Genomic DNA, 18,749 nt, shown 5'->3' on the forward strand with positions numbered 1-18,749 from the left:
GCAGGACAGCCAACCTTAAACAAGATTTTGTAAAAAATATTGAAGTAATTTTTTTTTGTTTTTTAAACTTAATACAATTTTAGACAGATCTTACTGTTTTACTCAAAGCCACTATTTCATGGCTGATACAGTTCACTGCAAGTTTTATTTCTAACGGGTTTTACAAAATAAAGCAGATTTCAACTAACAGTGACAGCACCATTAAGTGGAAACAGAGCACTTATGAAGCGACTCCTGCCACTTGATTCTGAAATAGTAGATTTATGAGGTGGTGGAAGTTCAGCTTGTCATTCCCCCTTCCACCCCACCCTCTAACAAGAGCTGCGATGAAGCCACAAGTCCCCGAAATACCTTCTATGACCAACTGTAGCTTTTTTTGGCTTCCATTCCAAATAGAAAGAAGGGAAGTTTACATTATGAGAATCTTCCCCACCCACATATATTCCATGCCAGCAATGCTCATCTTGGCACAGCAGTTCATTGACTCTTAATAAATCAGCTTTCATACTTAGGAGGAGACAGGATTCAAAACCGCACTCCTCTCAAAGTAGCACTGTGACAGAAACAAGTATTTAATCACTTAAAAATTTAACTCATTTGGTCAGTTATGAAACATTTGCAGAAGGTAAATGCTTACCGTGGTAACCGCTATTTCTCAGTTATGAATGTGTGCTCAAGGAAGCGTTTTGGATTTGGTATTTCCTATTATATTTTAAGTAATTAACTATGTGGTCAACACATTCATAACTTAGAATTAAATTGTAAGAGCCTACAAAACTTCCTGAATATTTCATATTCTGTCAGTCACACTAAAAACAAGTTAACCTGCTCAAAGTTGAAACTTCGGACTGCGCAAACTTAACCAGATTTTTGTTCCATTATAAACCATGGAACTTCTATAAAATTGCCCCCAGTGCAGTGCATCCCAGTACATTTATGTTTCTAAACGAAACTTGCACTTCAAAGTCATCTAAACACAACTGCCCAACATGGATAGAAAACGCTATTAATTATCTGACAGCCCATGGAAAACACACGCTTAAGAGCAAAAAGGAACTATGATTAAATTAACAACTACTCTCTTCATTGCCCCTATCCCTTTCTGGTTTATGGCCACCTAAGAAAAAAAAAAAATCATCCATGCCTCCCAAAGAAATCAGCAAGTTCTTGGAACTCCAACAAAGCTCTTCCGGCTTCATCATGCCAATTTCATCTGGCAGGCCTTTGCACTGTTTTACTCTGTTTCAAACCTGAAGTCATCATCAACTCATCCGTTCAATGCCCACAATACAGTAGCTGATTTTAAGATGTCAACTGTCCAAGACAGAGACTGGTTTGCACATCATTCACCTGACTCACTTTGAGCGCCACTGGAAAGAGGATTCCTCTAGGTTTCTGCAACTCCTCTCTTGGCCAGCACCTCAGTTCTGTACCCTGTGGCACAGCCCTCCGTTGAGCGAAGGGATAAGCAAGCCTCCCCTCACGGGCAAGCGCAGGAGGTGCAAGGCAGACAGTAGCCAGGGGCAACTCCCCCTGTTCACTCGAAAACCCAGCCAGCCCGCACCACCCATCCCAGTCACTCGCCTACATTACCGGGATCTTCTGCGTTTTATTTTATTTACAAGGCAAAAGAATTGCTGCACTGCCCAGATACTTACTTATCAAACAGTGTATACTATGAGAGTATCGGGAATTGTCCGGAATGGTAAAGCTTCCATCACAAATAGCAACTTGACTTTCTCCGAAAGGAAGTGAAAAGAAACAAAGTTTATACAGCAAGCAGCCAAGTGCCTGTAAAAAACAAATACAGGCACTGTAAAGGGATGAGAGTAAGCCTTTTACACAATAAAGCAGCACCAACAAGAAACAAACTGCATCCTAGCTACAGCTGATGCTTACACTGTTATGTAGAGGCCGTATTATCAAAGACTCTGTTGATTTGACAAGCCAATATATAAAGCAGCTCTAAAAAGGCTTTCTTTCCCACTGAATCCCATATTAGACAACGAACTACCGAAATCACAGCATACCCAAGAGCTGCATTCACATTGTCGTATCACCCAGAGATACCACTAGAGATTCCACTGGATTTTGTCTGTCTTGTCTTCACTGCTCATCATCTAATAAAAACACCTTTCCTTACCATGCTGCCAACAGGTTCCCACAAACAATCATTGGTGACTATCAAGCAGCAACCTGAGCTGATAAGGAAAGAAATTGCTAAATCATGTCCCCCGTAACTCACAGTGAGCATCACACATGGCATTTATTTTACTTACAGAAGACATAACTACCAGAGATACCTCTACTATAACATGCTGTATTCTATAGCTGCATGATAAATTTCACTTACAATTTTTTCAGTTAGTCAATGCTGCTTTTAACTCGCCACCACCTCTTAATTAGTGCCGTATTTCATAATACCCGATTTTTTGCTTACCCAGATATCTGCCTTGGTAGTAATTGGTTTTCCTCCATAAAGATTGATCATTTCGGGAGCTCTGTATGACAGTGTTGTATACCTAGCATTATATAATAGAAAGAGGAGGCAGATGAAAAGCATGCCTCAGAACTGAAAGCAAGCTTTCCTGCATCTGCTACGCACACACCATTCACACCCCAGTTTCAGATACACGCCTGGAATTGCCTTACGCAATGCAAGTCATTTATTGCATTTGCAGCATCACATAATATTTGGAGTAGCAATGTAAAATCATCATACACAAGGGCAAATATTATGTCACCTAAAATTTGCTTTTAGTCTTATTTCCCCAGCACACGTACTTTTGCAGGAGTCACTTTGCTTAAATACTGCAATAACCAGTCATTTGAAAGGCAGGATGTACAATTCCCTATCACATATTGAAACATACAGAATGGGAACTTCAAAAAACTATCTCAAAATCATTATTGAACTGGTAGACCATGTGTTTTTCAGAGCTTGGGAGGAAAGAAAAAAAGAACCAACCACAAAACTCTACCGCTTTATAACTTGAGAACAAGTAGCCTGTATTTATTCCTCTGCAGTAGTTAGCCTGACAGGGCAAAATCAAACTAATTTTTTAAAGAGCGCAAGCTGTAATTCAAGTTAAAATATTTTTCTGATCAGTTTTAGGAGAATGAACAGGGACTTGATAAATAGGACTCTAAATCCATTCCAATGCTTATTTACATCAGTTCTTCTTCTCTCATACTATTAGCTGTATTAAAATAGCACAAATTTCAAATACTAAACTCCTAAAATGTCCAGCAGCCAGACACGTTTTTCAACACTTAGACTTCAAAACAGCATGCTTTTTTCCAGCAGTTTTTTTCTTAAGTTTCAGTTCTGCAAAACCAATCTGTGAATAAATGGACGAGATCTATGGTACCAAATAGTCCCGTTCTACTCTATTTAACTTAACATTAGTGCAAATCCAACAAATTATGTTCAATTCGTGTCAGTAAGATACACGCACAATGCCCAGTAACACATGGAGGTTCCCAGCAGCACCATCATTACTTGTGATAGGCCACTTAGAGTGAACTTACTTTTTGATTTCTTCTTCAACCACATTAACGCCATCTTTTTGAGGATTAAGGTATTTGTTAGTAGCACTGCCAAAATCACAGAGAACGTAGTTCCCACTGTCGTTTAACAATATATTCTCCACCTTGAAAGGAAAGCAACACACAGCAACATTAAATGAAAATAATGGCATTCATTTCCCAGTTAAGTGCTACAATGCTTTCTCACACACAGGAAAAGTTTTCAACAAAATCAATTGACAGACTTGGCAATAAGCAATGTCTTAGGGTTTAGTCTCTCTGTTCACAGCTCCACCAACCGCAAGTGCTTCCCTCGCTAGAAGTCAGTGAAATTGCTCCGATATTCTCGATCTTTTTTAAGTAGGTCATTGATTTTAACCTAGATGTTCCTTTTTATTAAGTTCATACCTTTAGATCCCGGTGAACTATAGGTGTTTTGCACTGATGCAATCGGGCAACAGCCTCACAGGTATCACAAAATATTCTCATTACTTCTGACTCAGTGAAGCCTGTCTGCAGGCGCCGATTCATCTGATTCACCACCTGCCCAGCTAAAGAAACAACAAGGTGGGGTTTTTTTAGGAATCACTACCACGTACAGAAGTAAAGACTTACTTCTATGCAGAAAGTCTGCAAAAGATGCAAGATTTCCACAGACACTCTATTTAAATAAAATAAACCTGGTTTTCCAAATGCACACTCTTTTATTGTCCTAGACAGAAAAATTACTGTCTCAAATGGAAAAAGAAAGTCCCTACGACTAAAACCCATGTGCAACAAACTGTGGCAAACAAAAAAGCATCCGTCATGCAAAGATGTTACCTCAAAAGTGTCTCTTGCATTTAGATCCATAGCCCAAACCCTGTCAGCCAGAGTTCAATTTAATTCATATTCTAGACACCCTCTCTCTTTGTCTTTCTGGGAGACAAATAAAAAAAACAAGGGAGAAAATAAATATAGTCCTGAATCCACCCTTTGAGAAAGACCCCGCTTAACCTCTTTATAGGTTTCTTTCTGAGATTGGGAATCCTTATTTCCCTGCTTCTTAAATTCATTTTACCTAATAATGCTAGGCTCTTCCTACCACAATGCTCACTTAACACTAACAGATGAAGCAAGGCTCAGTATCTGTAGGGCCTTGGTGAGCATTCCATCCCAACAAGGATGCTTTGAACAAGAAAAGCCAAACGCTGCCAAGTCAGCCAACAGCTGACATCCACATGGCTATTTACCATTATAATCAAAGAGTGCTACTGATAGGGAGTCAGAAGTGAGCTCCCACACAGGTTCAGAAATTCACCCATACAAACAGGGTAGAGGGCCATTAGTTCTCAGTTAATATCCTCATTCCCTTCCCCAGAACATGTATCAAGACTGCCTTTGGCTCCTTATGGTACAGACTGCGCAAGCTGTAATGTTTGCTGCTTCTGCTGCCAAAACAACCGATGCATATCTCAGCTCAAAGTACTCCTCCAGCATTACAGAAAATAGGGCGGGGGTTTTCTGTCATGTAGAAACATTTACTTTGTACTTGTAGCACTTTTTCCAATATCTTTATCTATTCGGGTTTGCCACTACCACAATACTATGAGGTCAGTGCCTAGCTACCCTGAATTTCAGATCAACTTCTCAAGTTAAACTCAATGGCAACTTTATTCCCACAGTTATGTGAGGGGTGTGGGGGGACCAATCTAGAAACTACCTGTTCTCACAAATTGAAACCAAGTTACATTATAAAGCCGGACCACAAGATTTCATTTCTTTGGCCAGCACTATTAATACTATGATATGCTCATTCATAACAAGTGACGTGTCAGATAAGAGTAAAGCATCTTTAATACTGTCATCTAAACCAAAAATAGCACAGGGACCACAGTGGTGAACAGCTTGCCCATCTTTACTAAGAAATTATGTTCTAGCTACATGTTGATTAGCACAAACAGCAGGACAGAACTATTTCATTTCATACTTATACAAATATTTTCCCTGTTTCTAATCAGATTTAACTACCAAGTCGCGTTAAACAGGAAAGCAGAAAGAACTAACTGGATTCCAGGTGAGGGATACGTACGTCAGCCTTTTATACTGAGGGAACAATTCTCAGTAGAAATCCCAGGTGATCAGTACAAACCTTTTCCTCGCATTTACTCTGAAAGCCTAGGAGCCATCTCTTACCTCGGCAGTACTCCATGAGAATGAGTACCTCCCAAACGTTATCGCTTATAGGGTTAACAGCGCAATCCAAATAGCTGACAATATTCTTGTGCCCAGATAACTCTTTCTGAAAAAGAAAATACACGTTACGCTTCAGCATAGAAGAATTTAAACAAATACGAGATAATACAATTTTTCAGATGACCATGTATGGTTTCAAGTCAGCCTCTGTCCCACACCTGCTCCTCCTGAAGACATACGGTAACATAAGCGCATTGCTGCCAGCAACGTCCGAGCAACGGCTACATACCAAACACAATGCAATTACTACTCTGAAAAGAACATTTATTTGCTACGTGTAGGACAGTGCAAACACAGCCAAACTGTGGCGTTCTACCACTCTGTGAAGTAGTAATAGCTAGTGCCTTGATATGTAGGAGCCATGGAAGAATCACGCCACTCGTGCTCATCCTAAGGTAAACTGAACAGTCTCTCTCAGCTATTAAACAAGGTAGCTGGAAGAAAGCCCTAAAGTCTTGTCTTAACTATCACGAAGTTACTACAGACAAACAAATTAAAGTGTCCCCCCTTGTCTTAACTATCACGAAGTTTCACAAAGTTACTACAGACAAACAAATTAAAGTGTCCCCAAGAACAAAAAAAAACACCAACCCCAAAACCACACAACTTCTAAGAGCCATTTTACATGCAGATTTAATAGAATCATAGAATCATAGAATGTTTAGGGTTGGAAGGGACCACTAGTGGTTAAGCAATGCTTCTTTTGTATCTGACCATACAAGCCTTGTCGTCTGTACTACAGAGTTGTTGCCTACAAGATCAGTTAAGGTTAACATAGAAGCACCTCTTCTATTGGATAATTAGATAGGTGCTGCTGTGATTACAACACGTGTAAGCTAGAAGTGAATGGACATGGACATAAGTAGTTTTCATAGTATCTGCTGGAAGGCAATAAAACAGATTTTCTCTTGTCCAGTCAGCAACTATTTTTTTCCCCCTTATTTTTTTTACCTGTTAAGTAATCATAAACCCAAGTGCACCTGACTCAACCTTTTAGTTTCTTCTTATTTGCTTGTCATCTGCTGAGAAATGATAAAAACCCCGATGATGTAGGGGAGTTCACCTACACTCATATCAGTTACCTCAGCACTGGACTGCAACTTCAATAACATGCTCACGCCTACTCAAGATGACGATCCTCACAGAAGCCACCAGCGGCATCACTCAGCTAACAGAGCTGGGGCACACAGCAGCCTGGAGAATTTAAGGTGCCAGTGCAGAACTGAAGAAACTGCTTTTGATTTGGAACCAGATGTACTGACCATAGCGACTCTGGTATCCAAGACATTTTTTGTACTTGCTTTCCAAGTTCATCACACACCAGCTTTAACTCAGCATTAGTTTCTGAAACTAATGGTGCAAAATCAGGACCACAAGGTCAAAAGAAAAGGTGGTCTAGAAGTGATTACCTTTGCAAAGGCATTTGGTGTAAGCATATTACAAATTAACACACTCTCCAGTGACAAAGAACATGCTTCTTACCATAATCGTAATTTCTCTCTTGCATATGTTGAGATCCGGCACGTTATTAACATACATTCGTTTCAGTGCACAACGTACCCCTCCGTGGGTACGTACCAGAAACACAGTTGAAAAGCCACCTGGAAAAAATTATTACAAGCAAATGAAGCTACTGGAGTTTTTGTTATTCCTCTAGCCAACATCACTAAGAAATGGATAAGAAAGTCCGTATCAGTCACCGAGTGAGGAGTAACAAACACTTGAAGTTATAAAGATTTGCTACCTCAATCCTTTTCACATAGGTGAAGTATTCTGGACAACAACATCAGGGTCTTACTGTTTCGTTACAACATTAAATGAAAATATTTGAAAAGCATTTTCACCTTCAAATGTATTTATAAAGACTAGTCTGAACTCTATGTATTCAGGTATCAACCCTCAAGTACTTCCAGAGGTATCCAAAAACCTGAACCAGGTGAAGGTGTTCTCCAGATGTTCACAATTTCTAAATCCCCCAGTACTGGATAAAAGTTATTATTAATCCCCTATGCCTACATTTTACAACATTAAAATCAACATACTAAGGAAAGAGCAAGTCTTGAGAGACACCAAAGAAGTCACGCAAGTTTTCAGCATAGCCTAAAGACAGCAATCACAGAGGGTGCAAGCAATCAGCTCTGAAGTAGGTTTTTTTATTTAAACCCCCACTAAATACCCAGTTAAGAATTAAACATTTTCCCACAAGTAGTCCACTTGGGAGCTTTCTTAGTCCACCAGCGCCATGAACTGTGAGCCGTATACTCAACCCGCCTCCCAGCTTCCCAGTATGAGGCTTTCCTTTTTCTCTTCACTGGAGAAGAATCATGCAGACAGGAATTATAAACAGAGGCAAAGCTAAATAGCCTACGCCGCTTCCAAAGGCTCAGGCAAACCAAAGGCAAAAACAACACTCTCCTGTTTTATCAGTCTTCTCTTTGTCTTAACTACTGCTCAAGGCCGCAAGCAGACTACATTAGCATCACCTCAAGTTTCACACGCACAGCTTTCCCACAATTTTAGGCTATCTGCCTCATGGAAGAGCTCACGTCAATCCAGGCTTTCCGTAATTAACTGCTGTCTGATGGTAAGCCAACTATTACCACAGGAACTTTCAACTAGTGCAAAAACTCAGGTATATGATCGGGACAGAAATACGTACATTAGAACTATCAACTACTCCTATAATCAGGCAGCCAATTGAAGTGCACGCATTTAATGCTTCCCGATATAATCTGCAAGCAGCCTGTATCAGGTATAATGCACCTCATTTAATACTAGTCATGTGCTTGAGCAAACGTGCACATCGTCATGTACCGCTGACAAAGTTAAGTCTCATTAGGACATCTTTTTGAAGATGAAATACCTATTATTTTTTTAAGGTAATTGCTCATTTAGCCTAATGAGATGCTACACTGTCAAAACAGAATTACTGCCAATTTTAATACAACGGCCTAAGTTCTGCCAAGTTATTATACTTAATGCTTTGGGAAGGCCCCGTGTAAGCTAGGTTAAGAGGACACCTGCTCTTAAGTTACTCAAGTTCTAATGCCAGACTCCAGCCGGGGCTGAAGCAATCCAGCAGGGCTCCCCTGATACCAGCCCAGAGAATTACATTACAGAGATGTGCAGACCTTGGTTAGTGGAAGATTTTTTTGTACTATCCTCTCAATAAAAAGCGGATTCTCTTTTAAGCACCAATACTTGACCAAAACTATCAAGCAGTACACTCAGGTAAAGCAGAAAAGTCTAACGATTATAAGACAAAAATCACTTGTCTTTTTAACCAGTTTTATAGCTGTAAAATTCACTATGACTAGTAGGAGGACACGAACTAAATGCCAGATTTCAAGTTTCCCTGACAATTGTTTTTATGTAACCAGAGCAGACACGCGTGGCTAACAACAATCAGGATAAAGTAGTGACAAATCTCTAAATACTCAGACAACTGCTCTTCCTGCCATTAGGTGGCAATATTGACCAACACTTGAACCCTGGAAGAGCCACAAACGCAGACCTATTCCCCGCTTTGCCAAGGAGCAGATACATGACCTTGAATGGTTTTCCATTAGCAAATATCACCACTATGAATGTCCTTTCAGCAAAGAGCCAAGTGGCACAACGCTCAACAAAACTCCAGTAAGTCTATTAACATTTACAGGAAAATGAATAGCCACTAATGTTCTGGGAATCTTAATCCAGCCAAACCCTCAACTGTTCTACTTTAAACTTTTGAAGTTATTTCTGATGTTAAACATATCACTGAATGCACCAAAGCAAGCACTCATCAGTGCTGTAAACATTCATGAAGCTTTTATTAAACATTGCTCTCCTGGGGGGGAAGGAGGTGAGGACATACATGGCCTTGTCCTACACAGAAACACAACCAGAAATCAGGCGTAGTTGTTTCGCCTGGACTCACGATTGCAGACGGAACAGAACCACGGTTCCAGTGTCCCTCAGCAGAGGGGCTGGCATTTCACCAACATTTTCACAAGCTGAAAGTGCTATTTCACCAGGAGTTTTGAGTGAACTTTCCGCCACAATTCCAGACAAGCCCATGTCAAAAGCTATTTATTGCAGCTCAGTTTTGCTCACACCTTCACATTTCATGTAATACACACAGCACCTTCTTGGAGCTCACAGAGTACTTTTGTGATCCTGATACACGGCTATCATGCCACAGAGCCCCCTCTTCCATCCTGCTCCTCCATTTTTTCTCGTGGCGTACTGCTACATCACCCCTAACGCCGTACACTCATTGCCATCCTGCTAGGATAACTCCAGGGCACTTCTTCAGAAAAGCCTACCTTCCCAGAACCAAGCAAGTCCTTCCTCTGCAGAGACCCTGTCTGCCGTTCACAAGTACAGATGTTGTATTGCAGGCACATTTATGGGAGCGATACACTAAAAGCACACACGAGAAATACTTTAGCTTTGTGTAGACAACACTCGTTAGTACTTCACGCTAACAAAATGTATAACTATTTGTTACAGCTAAACCTTTAAAAATGCAGCAAATTCAAGCATTGAAAGTTTTTCGTCTTAGACTCCAAATGCCACATGATTGTTGAGAAGCTACATATTAACAGAAACTTATAATGCAATTTTTAAGCCTTATGGAGGATTTTTGCTCGAGCACTCAGTTTGTGTCCAAACTTCCACAGGGCAAGGATGTCACAGACCAGGATTCTGCCTTTCCCTTCCCAAAGCACCTCTGCATGAGAAGACGATGGGACATCCCTTTAATAAAAGTACCAGTTTCCCAGCAATGCGACAAGAATTCCTGCAACAGCTGGAATATGCCTCATGTTGTGTGCTCGGCTTCCGGAGGGTGGGTTGAAGGTTGCTACCCAGCATAGACCTCCAGCTGTTTGATGCTGCTGTATGAGCAGACATGAATATTCAGCTCCGACATTCTGGCACTGTTTAACAGCCCTGGAAGGAACCGGAGCCCGAAGCGGCAACAGGGCAAGCCAACAAGGGCTCTGCCTCCAAGCTTTCCTGTGTCAGTTCTCTGCAATGCTGCCTACCTGCATGGATCGCAGCGCGGCTCCGGGATGCTGCATGTGAGCTGGAAGATGAAAAATGAGAAGCATTATTAAAGGGCTCTCTGCGCTCATATGAATACATGGAGCTTCATTAAAAAGTTAGAGACAAATGGAACGGCCTCCACTTCTTTCCATGGATAGTACCCATAAAAATCAGTTGAATAAAGGCAGTGATAAGTAACAGTAACCATATATATATATATATATATATGCATTTGCTTTTTTATACATATGCTCTTGTGTGAGTACACGTGTGTATGCTTTTAGTTAAGCATATTCCACACCTCCAAGTCTCAGTCATGAACACAAGGCTCTGAGACACAGCTCCATCCATAGGACCAGTAGGCAGATGTTACCTGCAAGCTCGAGAGCTCAGCATTCCCAAAACTAAGAGCAGAAATACTTCCCTGCTTTTAAACCAATCCATCTCTACACACATGCATTTTGGAGGTCAATACTTCTTCACTTTATTTTAAGCGTGCAGACAATGCATTCCAAGGGACATACCAGTGTTCCTTTTCCCACTGCCCACACAAATTCCCACTGTGTAACTATCTGAGTATCGGGGCTAGTTTAGACAAGAAGCACTGCTTTCTTCAAACCAGCATCTGCTGTTAAGGCCGTGCTGTGAAAACAGCCTCTGGGAATCGCACACCAAGAGTGCACCCCACAAAGCAGGTCTGCTATGCATACCGCTACCTGCTAACCGGGCTGTTAGCCCTGCCCATGAGCAGGCACGCTCACAACATGATTTCTCCTAGCACCAACTGCAGCCCAACTTGGCAAAAAGCTGTGACAAAAGCACCTGAGACGACTTGGGGCATCCAAGACACTTCAAGTTACTTAGGTGCTCTAGAAGAGGTGAGTTAAGGTCTGCTATAGGTTTTTATGAAAAGTTTTCTAATTCAGTAACAACTATGCACCAGACATGCCCAGGTGCCAAGCTGGGGGAAAAAAATAATCTAGCATTCTTACTGGGAAAGAGAGAAGCAGTTATGTTGTTAAGGAGAGCATGCAAATGCAAATCCACAAATCACTTCATTTTTTAGACATTTAAAAATCATTAGATCACTTGATACAGTGCATAGTCATAACCAAAACCCACAGACCCCAGTGATGCAAACAGGTACTAGCGTTTTCATCCTGAAGCAGTAGTAAAGCTTTACCCCCAGCAAAGTTCACATAGAGACTTAAACATGTCAGCTGTACTGTCTCTGAACACCAAAGATGCCAAAAGTTAACTCCGTGCAAACCAAAGTGCTACACAACACGCTAACCCCAGGAAATCCCCTCACACCAGGACAGGCAATGGGTAAAACAGACAAGGGGGGGGAATACAGAGGAACATTAAGAAGATCAGTCCCAAAATGGCATCTTATTCTTTGAAATACCAAGAACTACTCCTATGGCATTGACCTCGACAATTCTTCCTCACAGTGGTGAAGTCACTACTCATCAAAAAGCCTTAAGAGGAATTCTTAGCCATCACGTCTGACAACGCTGTCATTCCCTCCTGGCCCATAAGGAAGCCTCAAATAGTCCATGGACAGACATTTCAGCTGTTTGGGTGAATTGCACTAAATTTTGAAAATCCTATCCGCCGTAAAGCATCTGCTGTCCTCCCTTCCAGCAGGCAACATCCCCCTCACTCAAGGAAAAAATCTCTCTCAATAATGAAGAGAGCACAGACCATGACTAGCAGGTTACCAACAGTTCAATTAATTATCAAGATCAAAATATTAACCTCTCCAGCTAAAGATTCTGACATCGCATCTTAACAGAAATCACTTGAAAGCATTAAACAGTCCAATATCTATACTAACAGAAACTGAAAGTAAGAAATTACAGTAAAATCTGGCAACAAGTCGCAACCCACCGGGCTTCATTTACCAAGTCAGCTCTTAAAGTTCTAGGGCTTCCCTGTCATGCAAACACTCGCTGCTTGAGTTATTAAAAACAAAAGTTAACTGTAACACAGAGGGAAGGGTACTGCAGTTTTTTCTAATAATAAGAAGAGCGGCTTTCTTCTCACAGAAACAGTACAAGTATTTATGTTTGAAGAGACTACTGCAGTCTGCTCCCAGCATTGCTGGGGACCAGGAACCTCTTCAGCACAAGGCAGAGCTGTCAGAGCAATCTTACGCAGTTTACTGTACAAAGACAGCACAACAATTTTTTTACAGGCAGGTCGGTAACACAAGCAAAACAGCCTTCAGTTAAACACCTTCCTGTTCAGTTCCAGCCTGGGAACACCGCTATCTCCCAGCAACAGAAGGATCTTCAAGGGATTTTTACTTCCGAGATGTACAGTAATGCAACCAATCCATTTATTTCCTTCAAACTCATTCTTCCTTTACAAACGCACTTCTGCACATGCCAGTGTAGTTAAACAAGCATGCTTTCTCTTCATGCAGCAGGTCAGCATTCCTCAAGTTCGTGTCCTTTGTACAGGCCTACCAAGTTCTGCCAACTATTGCTGTTGAGTTTCCCATCCACAGTGCAGTACAATACTCACAACTGCATCCCTTACTAACTTGGCATTTTCAGAATCTCCCTAGCTGGCATAAACCAGTTCTGTAAGCAAAAAAAAAAAAAAAAAAAAAAAGACAGAAGTTCAAGAAACACAATCCACATTTCCAAAGCCAAGAAACACTTGTCAGAAGTGACAGCTGCTTGCAGGAGCAAGCAAGATTTTTATCCTAGAGACAGAGCTTTATATCACTGATGCTTCCCCTTCCAAACAGTAAGCTTCAAGAATAAGTACAAGCCCACACAGCAGAACCCTACCAACCAACCTGAACACTCCATTTTCTTTTTTTTTGGTCAAGGTCAAGACTGTTGACTAAACATTTATATCAGGGATTATGCTGCATCGTCTAGGCCAGAGCAGTTAATTCATTTCCGTTTCACTGTGCCATTAAACCTCTAGCCTCTCAAGCTTTAGTACGCCAGGCGTATGTAGTTACTCAAGACGTCACCAAGGTGATGCCTTTAGGCAGGATGTACTTCCTACCCAACTTCTGACGAGCAAGCTTCTTGACTTGTCCAAGGCATTCATAAAAGGCACCTTTAACAAGCATCCGCTAGCACGGTTAAAAACAACCAACCACCCACACCAAAACACTTTTAACTGTCTTTGTATTTTCAACACGTGGAAAGGTTTTTTCCCCCCATCCCTCCTGACTTCACTTGTTCACGGCATTCAGCTCCATCTGTAGTTTAATCTGACCTGAAAACAGAGGGAGTTGGAAAAGCAGGACTATGACATGATCTGTGAACATGCACTAGACAGGAAAATCAAGTTACTCGTTCGACAAAACTGAGGCTACGATCAATAGAACCCATGAACTCAATTCATTTTATAGATCGATTTCAAACGTTAAGCATTTTTAATGCACATAACACTTGAGTTTTATTAATAAACTTGATTTTAACTCTAATATAATAAACAAGTGTTGAAATAAGATATAATTACAGAATGATTAAATCGGTGGGTACAGATATATTATACACCTAATATGCAACCAGCACAACTTCCTTGGTAACTAAACTGTTTTCATACTGAACGGTTACCACCCAACTAAACAAAAAAACACCACCACCTTTTCTTTAACTAACTCTTATTTTCTCTGCAGTTTGTCTTTCGTTTTCCTTGAAATCACTATTTTAATTCTGATTTAGATACGCAAGCATGCGAATCCAGTGCAGAGGAAGTCCAAGAACAGATCTATAACCTCACACGTAACTAGCCCCCTGAATACCACAAAGCCACCACGGCATAGAACCAAGGCCAAGCGTAAGGTTCCCAGCTTCAGCAAAATGGCAGCCTCTACAGCATCTCGGACAAGTGGCACGTTCTGTTGCAACGGAGAAGTCACCAGGCTGTGCAGAGATAAACCAAGGAATTCACAATGTGAGAAGCATTTCAGAGTAGGGCAGCTGTCATGGGAAGATTCTCTGGATCCCTACTTTGCTAAGGCATCATACACATGCTAAGTCAGCAAGATAAAACACACATATCTGTGTCATCGACTAATCACCAGCAAACTCATTGACCATTTTTCACACATGGGCGTGATCAAAACTGAAGTAACCTGCTGTTAAGAATACCCAATAGGAATATTTGAGGCTCTCGGTATACAGGCTTTCATCACCTCACCTCACTTTATCTTCTTTAGCTATTTAAATACTTGTATGTGTTTAAACTCTGTGCATAGCAAAGGCGCACATATAGACCTACCTGGCATATGAACAACAGGGGACCAATAAACTTGCTTAAGAGCAAAGTAACTAAGATTCGACCTGCTTATACCAAGAAATAGATTTTTAAAATATTTTAGCTAATAATATTTCCCTGGCACCCACATGGGGGCAGGCAGTTCTTAAAGCTCGATCTGGTACATGTTGAATGCATCTGAAGAGTTCTATCTGCGTATAAAACTGATCTTTATGAAGACTGCTAGCCAAATTATTTTATGTCACTTTTATGTTTGGGATTCATTGGGTAACAGCATTTCCAAACTTCTCACTGTTACATTTCATCATTTAAAAAGAGCCATTAGAAATTCTACACAGTGCAAGCAGCTTGATGATTTTACATAAACAAGCTATGCTGCAATGGCAATAGGATTCTGAGTATCCGAGTCAAGACGATCAAAATGATTTAACAAGCTCTCATACCTCTACCGAGTTTCAAGGCAGAGTCAGTCTACAGTGGTAACTCTGATCAAGGCAGTTACTCATTCAATGGATCAGTCTGGAAGCCCGCATGTTTTTGGGTTTGTCTCAAAAAAAAAAAAATAAAAAAGAAAATCAAAGCACTAGGATCCATCTACCACCTAAATCCAAAGGTATCCTTCAACAAAAACTTCCTCTTACAAATGCAGCTACATAACTGAATGTCAGCTTAACGGAGGAGCACGTCAAAAGCAAGTAGTAACATAGTGCATTTGATGGAGGCAAGCAAAGGCTTCAAGAAAGCATGAAGCTGAGACAGTAATACCGTAAATTCAAACCAAGATTGGAGGCACATGACAACACCTACGTGATAAACCACATCAGGTGCAGCACATGGTGTTTTCTTTGATGAGTTCCTGTCTGGTTCCACTGCTCTTAGAACTACCACAACAATTTAAGCTTTCTGTTCCATCTCCAGAGTGCCTACGGAACCTCTGGACAGCTCATACTGAGAGCAAATAACCCTCCTGCTGCTTTCATGACTTCTCATTAAGTGACAGCCAAGTGATACCACCAAGTGGCAAGTCATCTAAACTGAACTAAGGGCGAAGGTCTCAACTCTACAGACACAGACAATGCTACTGATATCTATGGAGAGACAGCAGGGCTCTGAAGGATGCCATTACTTCACTTGCTTTTTTGAGAAAAGTCTGTTTTCCTGCACGTCACGCACAGAACAGAACTGATCCCACGTCTAACACTGACAGGACAAATTTCTTTCACGCTTCCTGTTCTTGTCTCACCCAACATGTGCTGTATTCAAGTCAGGTCCTTATACATGTGTGTTGGCAGAGTAATTAAGCGCCTTACATTTTTCAATGATCTATTTGCTCTGTATCTGAGACAGAGTTCAAAACCAAAGCACTAGGAGGAATCACCTTGTCCTGCGCCGACACCGCTGCAATCCAGAAGAGTACTTGGCTCCGTGAGAGTTCCTAAACAGCACAAACCAAGCCCATGTACATTTAGCAGCTAGATGAAGATTAGCTCCAAGTTTTGTTCCCCTATAGCTTGTCTCTCCGAAGAAACACTGCTTGTATACAGTCTCATGCCAGTCATTTAGTAATTATCCAAAATAAAAAAAGAAAATAATTCCTTTAGCAACAATTTCTCCAAAAAAAAGTACATTCAGTTTTTTGACCTACTGGAATTGCAGAAGAACGCAAGATCATGTCATATTAATCACGGACTTAAAAAACTATTTTTTGTTTTATAAGAGAAGTGGCAAAAAGCTGCAATAACAACTCATTAGAACTGCTACTGAAAGACAAGATGCACAGATAGAAATTGCAGTCCAAATACCAAGTTAAAAAAATGAGAAATAAAATGAGTCAGAACAACAGAACAGGAATTAAATCAAGAACCCGACCATTCATATACATGAGTACATAACTCTTACAGACTTGCACATTAAAGTTTCAAGGCTCCACAGGAACAAAATCGTCCATTAAAGTAACATGCCAGTTTGGAAGGAAGCCCAACATAGACATTTTTCCGAATAAGATCTCCTCTAGAATACCTTCCAGTGTTTTGTATACAGCCATCAAGGCATAGCATATTCCAGAAGCAATGAGGAAGCAACCGTCACAGAGCCAGAAAGTTCTGAAGTCTGCCCTTATCTCTTGTACAGACTTGTTTTATGACTTGAGGCAAATCCCTTCATCTTCCTTTGTTTCTCCATCTACGGAATAATGACTCTCCCTCAAGGGATGCGATGTTCTGCAGATCAATACCAGCTTTGACGCCTCTTGAAGGGCAAGACAAAAAAATGCTAAGGGGTGGTCACTCTCACGTGAGTCTACATAATAATTTCTTCAGTATTTGTACCATTTGCATTGGAAGTAGCAAGGCAGAGGTAACGACAGTCAAGGCTAAGACTAGACTATCATGCCTCTCCAGAGAGAACGCTGCAAGTTAGCTAGTTTTCAGTTGTACAATACAGACTTTATATTTTGTAACACTTGTGTTCATGTTGCTCAAGTAGCAAAAGACACCCTGCTTTGCTCTCAAACCAAAAGAAAGATCTCCCACTTAATTAAAACAGACCATTAGCATCAATTAATTTTTTATTTCCAGTTGTTAACCTGTAATTTTCTGTGCGTTTTCCTCCACCCTGCTACTGCTCAGTTACACAACTGACCCCACCCGTACCCAAGACATCCCACTGCTACGAGCAAGAAGTAACTCACCTCGACAAACGTGAGCAAGGAACGCGTGAATCAGAGGAGAGGAAGGGAAATGTTCCTACCTTCTTAACCGATAGACTAACACTCAAGAGACTGAAATCCACTCCCAAGACAACCAGGAAGAAGAGGAATTCATTTTCCTTCTTTGTCAACAGGTAGACAATGACTAAGAGGAAAAAAAAAAATCAGAACCTAGCCCTTCAAGAGAACAGGGGCTTCACATTCAGTGCCTCACTTCTTGAGCTGGAAAGGAAAATACAGGACAAGTCACGTCTACCACAGAACGACTGACCAGAGGTGACGTAACCTGCATCGCTCTACTGCTGCTTAGCACCACCGGGATCCGCTAACTAGCCTCAGACTTTCAGCTTAAGGTATTAGAAACAGGCAAATAGTCCCAGCATTTCACGAAGCAGCTGCTCATCGAGTGTATTAACAGCTTTCAAAGGCGTAGAGCATTCATAGTGTCAGTTAACACAGCGCTGCTCACAAACAGCAACTCATTCGACTGCGGTAGCCTAGTTATCCAGGCTATTACCGAGACAAAAAATAGCCACAACAAGTAAAATATAGCCCAAGGTTAAAAAATTAAACAGTTTCCAGAATGAAGACTTGAAGAGAACACTGTCAACCAAAACAACGCCAGAGCCAAGAAGCACAACCTAACTGATGACCTCAAACGCTTCTCTCTGAACCCATGGTGAAATCTCGCTAGCAAGCACCACCACATCGATCAGCCAGCACGTGGGCATACATTTACAGCTACAACAAACATCCACAGCCAGAAAGATGTCTGAGTTCACACAGTTAACACATACGTATTAAATCATGCTCATTCTTCCCAGACAGGCAAGTAAAGTAAGCCTCTAATTACGCTGCTGCGTAGAGACCGAATCCCGTCTCTGGCATTAACTTCAGGTCTCCACGCAGAGAAGAGCTGTACAAATACTTCCATATGGGTAATGTACTAGTTCAGGACCCACAGCTCCGATACTACGCTAAGCCAAGCCCAGGG

General features: G+C 41.1%; 1 protein-coding gene across 3 annotated transcripts in view; it reads right to left on the reverse strand.

Annotated features, from left to right (window-relative positions):
- Positions 1 to 7,360, reverse strand: part of BMP2K (BMP2 inducible kinase) — a 38,480-nt gene extending 31,120 nt beyond the window's left edge. For all 3 annotated transcript variants that reach the window (XM_035900281.1, XM_035900283.1, XM_009644724.2), the window contains exons 1-6: positions 7,246 to 7,360; positions 5,704 to 5,809; positions 3,937 to 4,079; positions 3,532 to 3,653; positions 2,441 to 2,522; positions 1,659 to 1,791 (exon numbers count right to left, since the gene is read on the reverse strand). In XM_035900281.1, coding sequence (XP_035756174.1) covers positions 1,659 to 1,791; positions 2,441 to 2,522; positions 3,532 to 3,653; positions 3,937 to 4,079; positions 5,704 to 5,809; positions 7,246 to 7,302 — 643 coding nt within the window. In that variant the 5' untranslated portion in view covers positions 7,303 to 7,360. The remainder of the gene's footprint in view (positions 1 to 1,658; positions 1,792 to 2,440; positions 2,523 to 3,531; positions 3,654 to 3,936; positions 4,080 to 5,703; positions 5,810 to 7,245) is intronic.
- Positions 7,361 to 18,749: the final 11,389 nt, after the last annotated feature.

The sequence above is a fragment of the Egretta garzetta genome, unplaced genomic scaffold (genome assembly GCF_000687185.1).
Source record: "Egretta garzetta isolate BGI_Z169 unplaced genomic scaffold, ASM68718v1 scaffold378, whole genome shotgun sequence".
Lineage (NCBI taxonomy): Eukaryota > Metazoa > Chordata > Aves > Pelecaniformes > Ardeidae > Egretta > Egretta garzetta.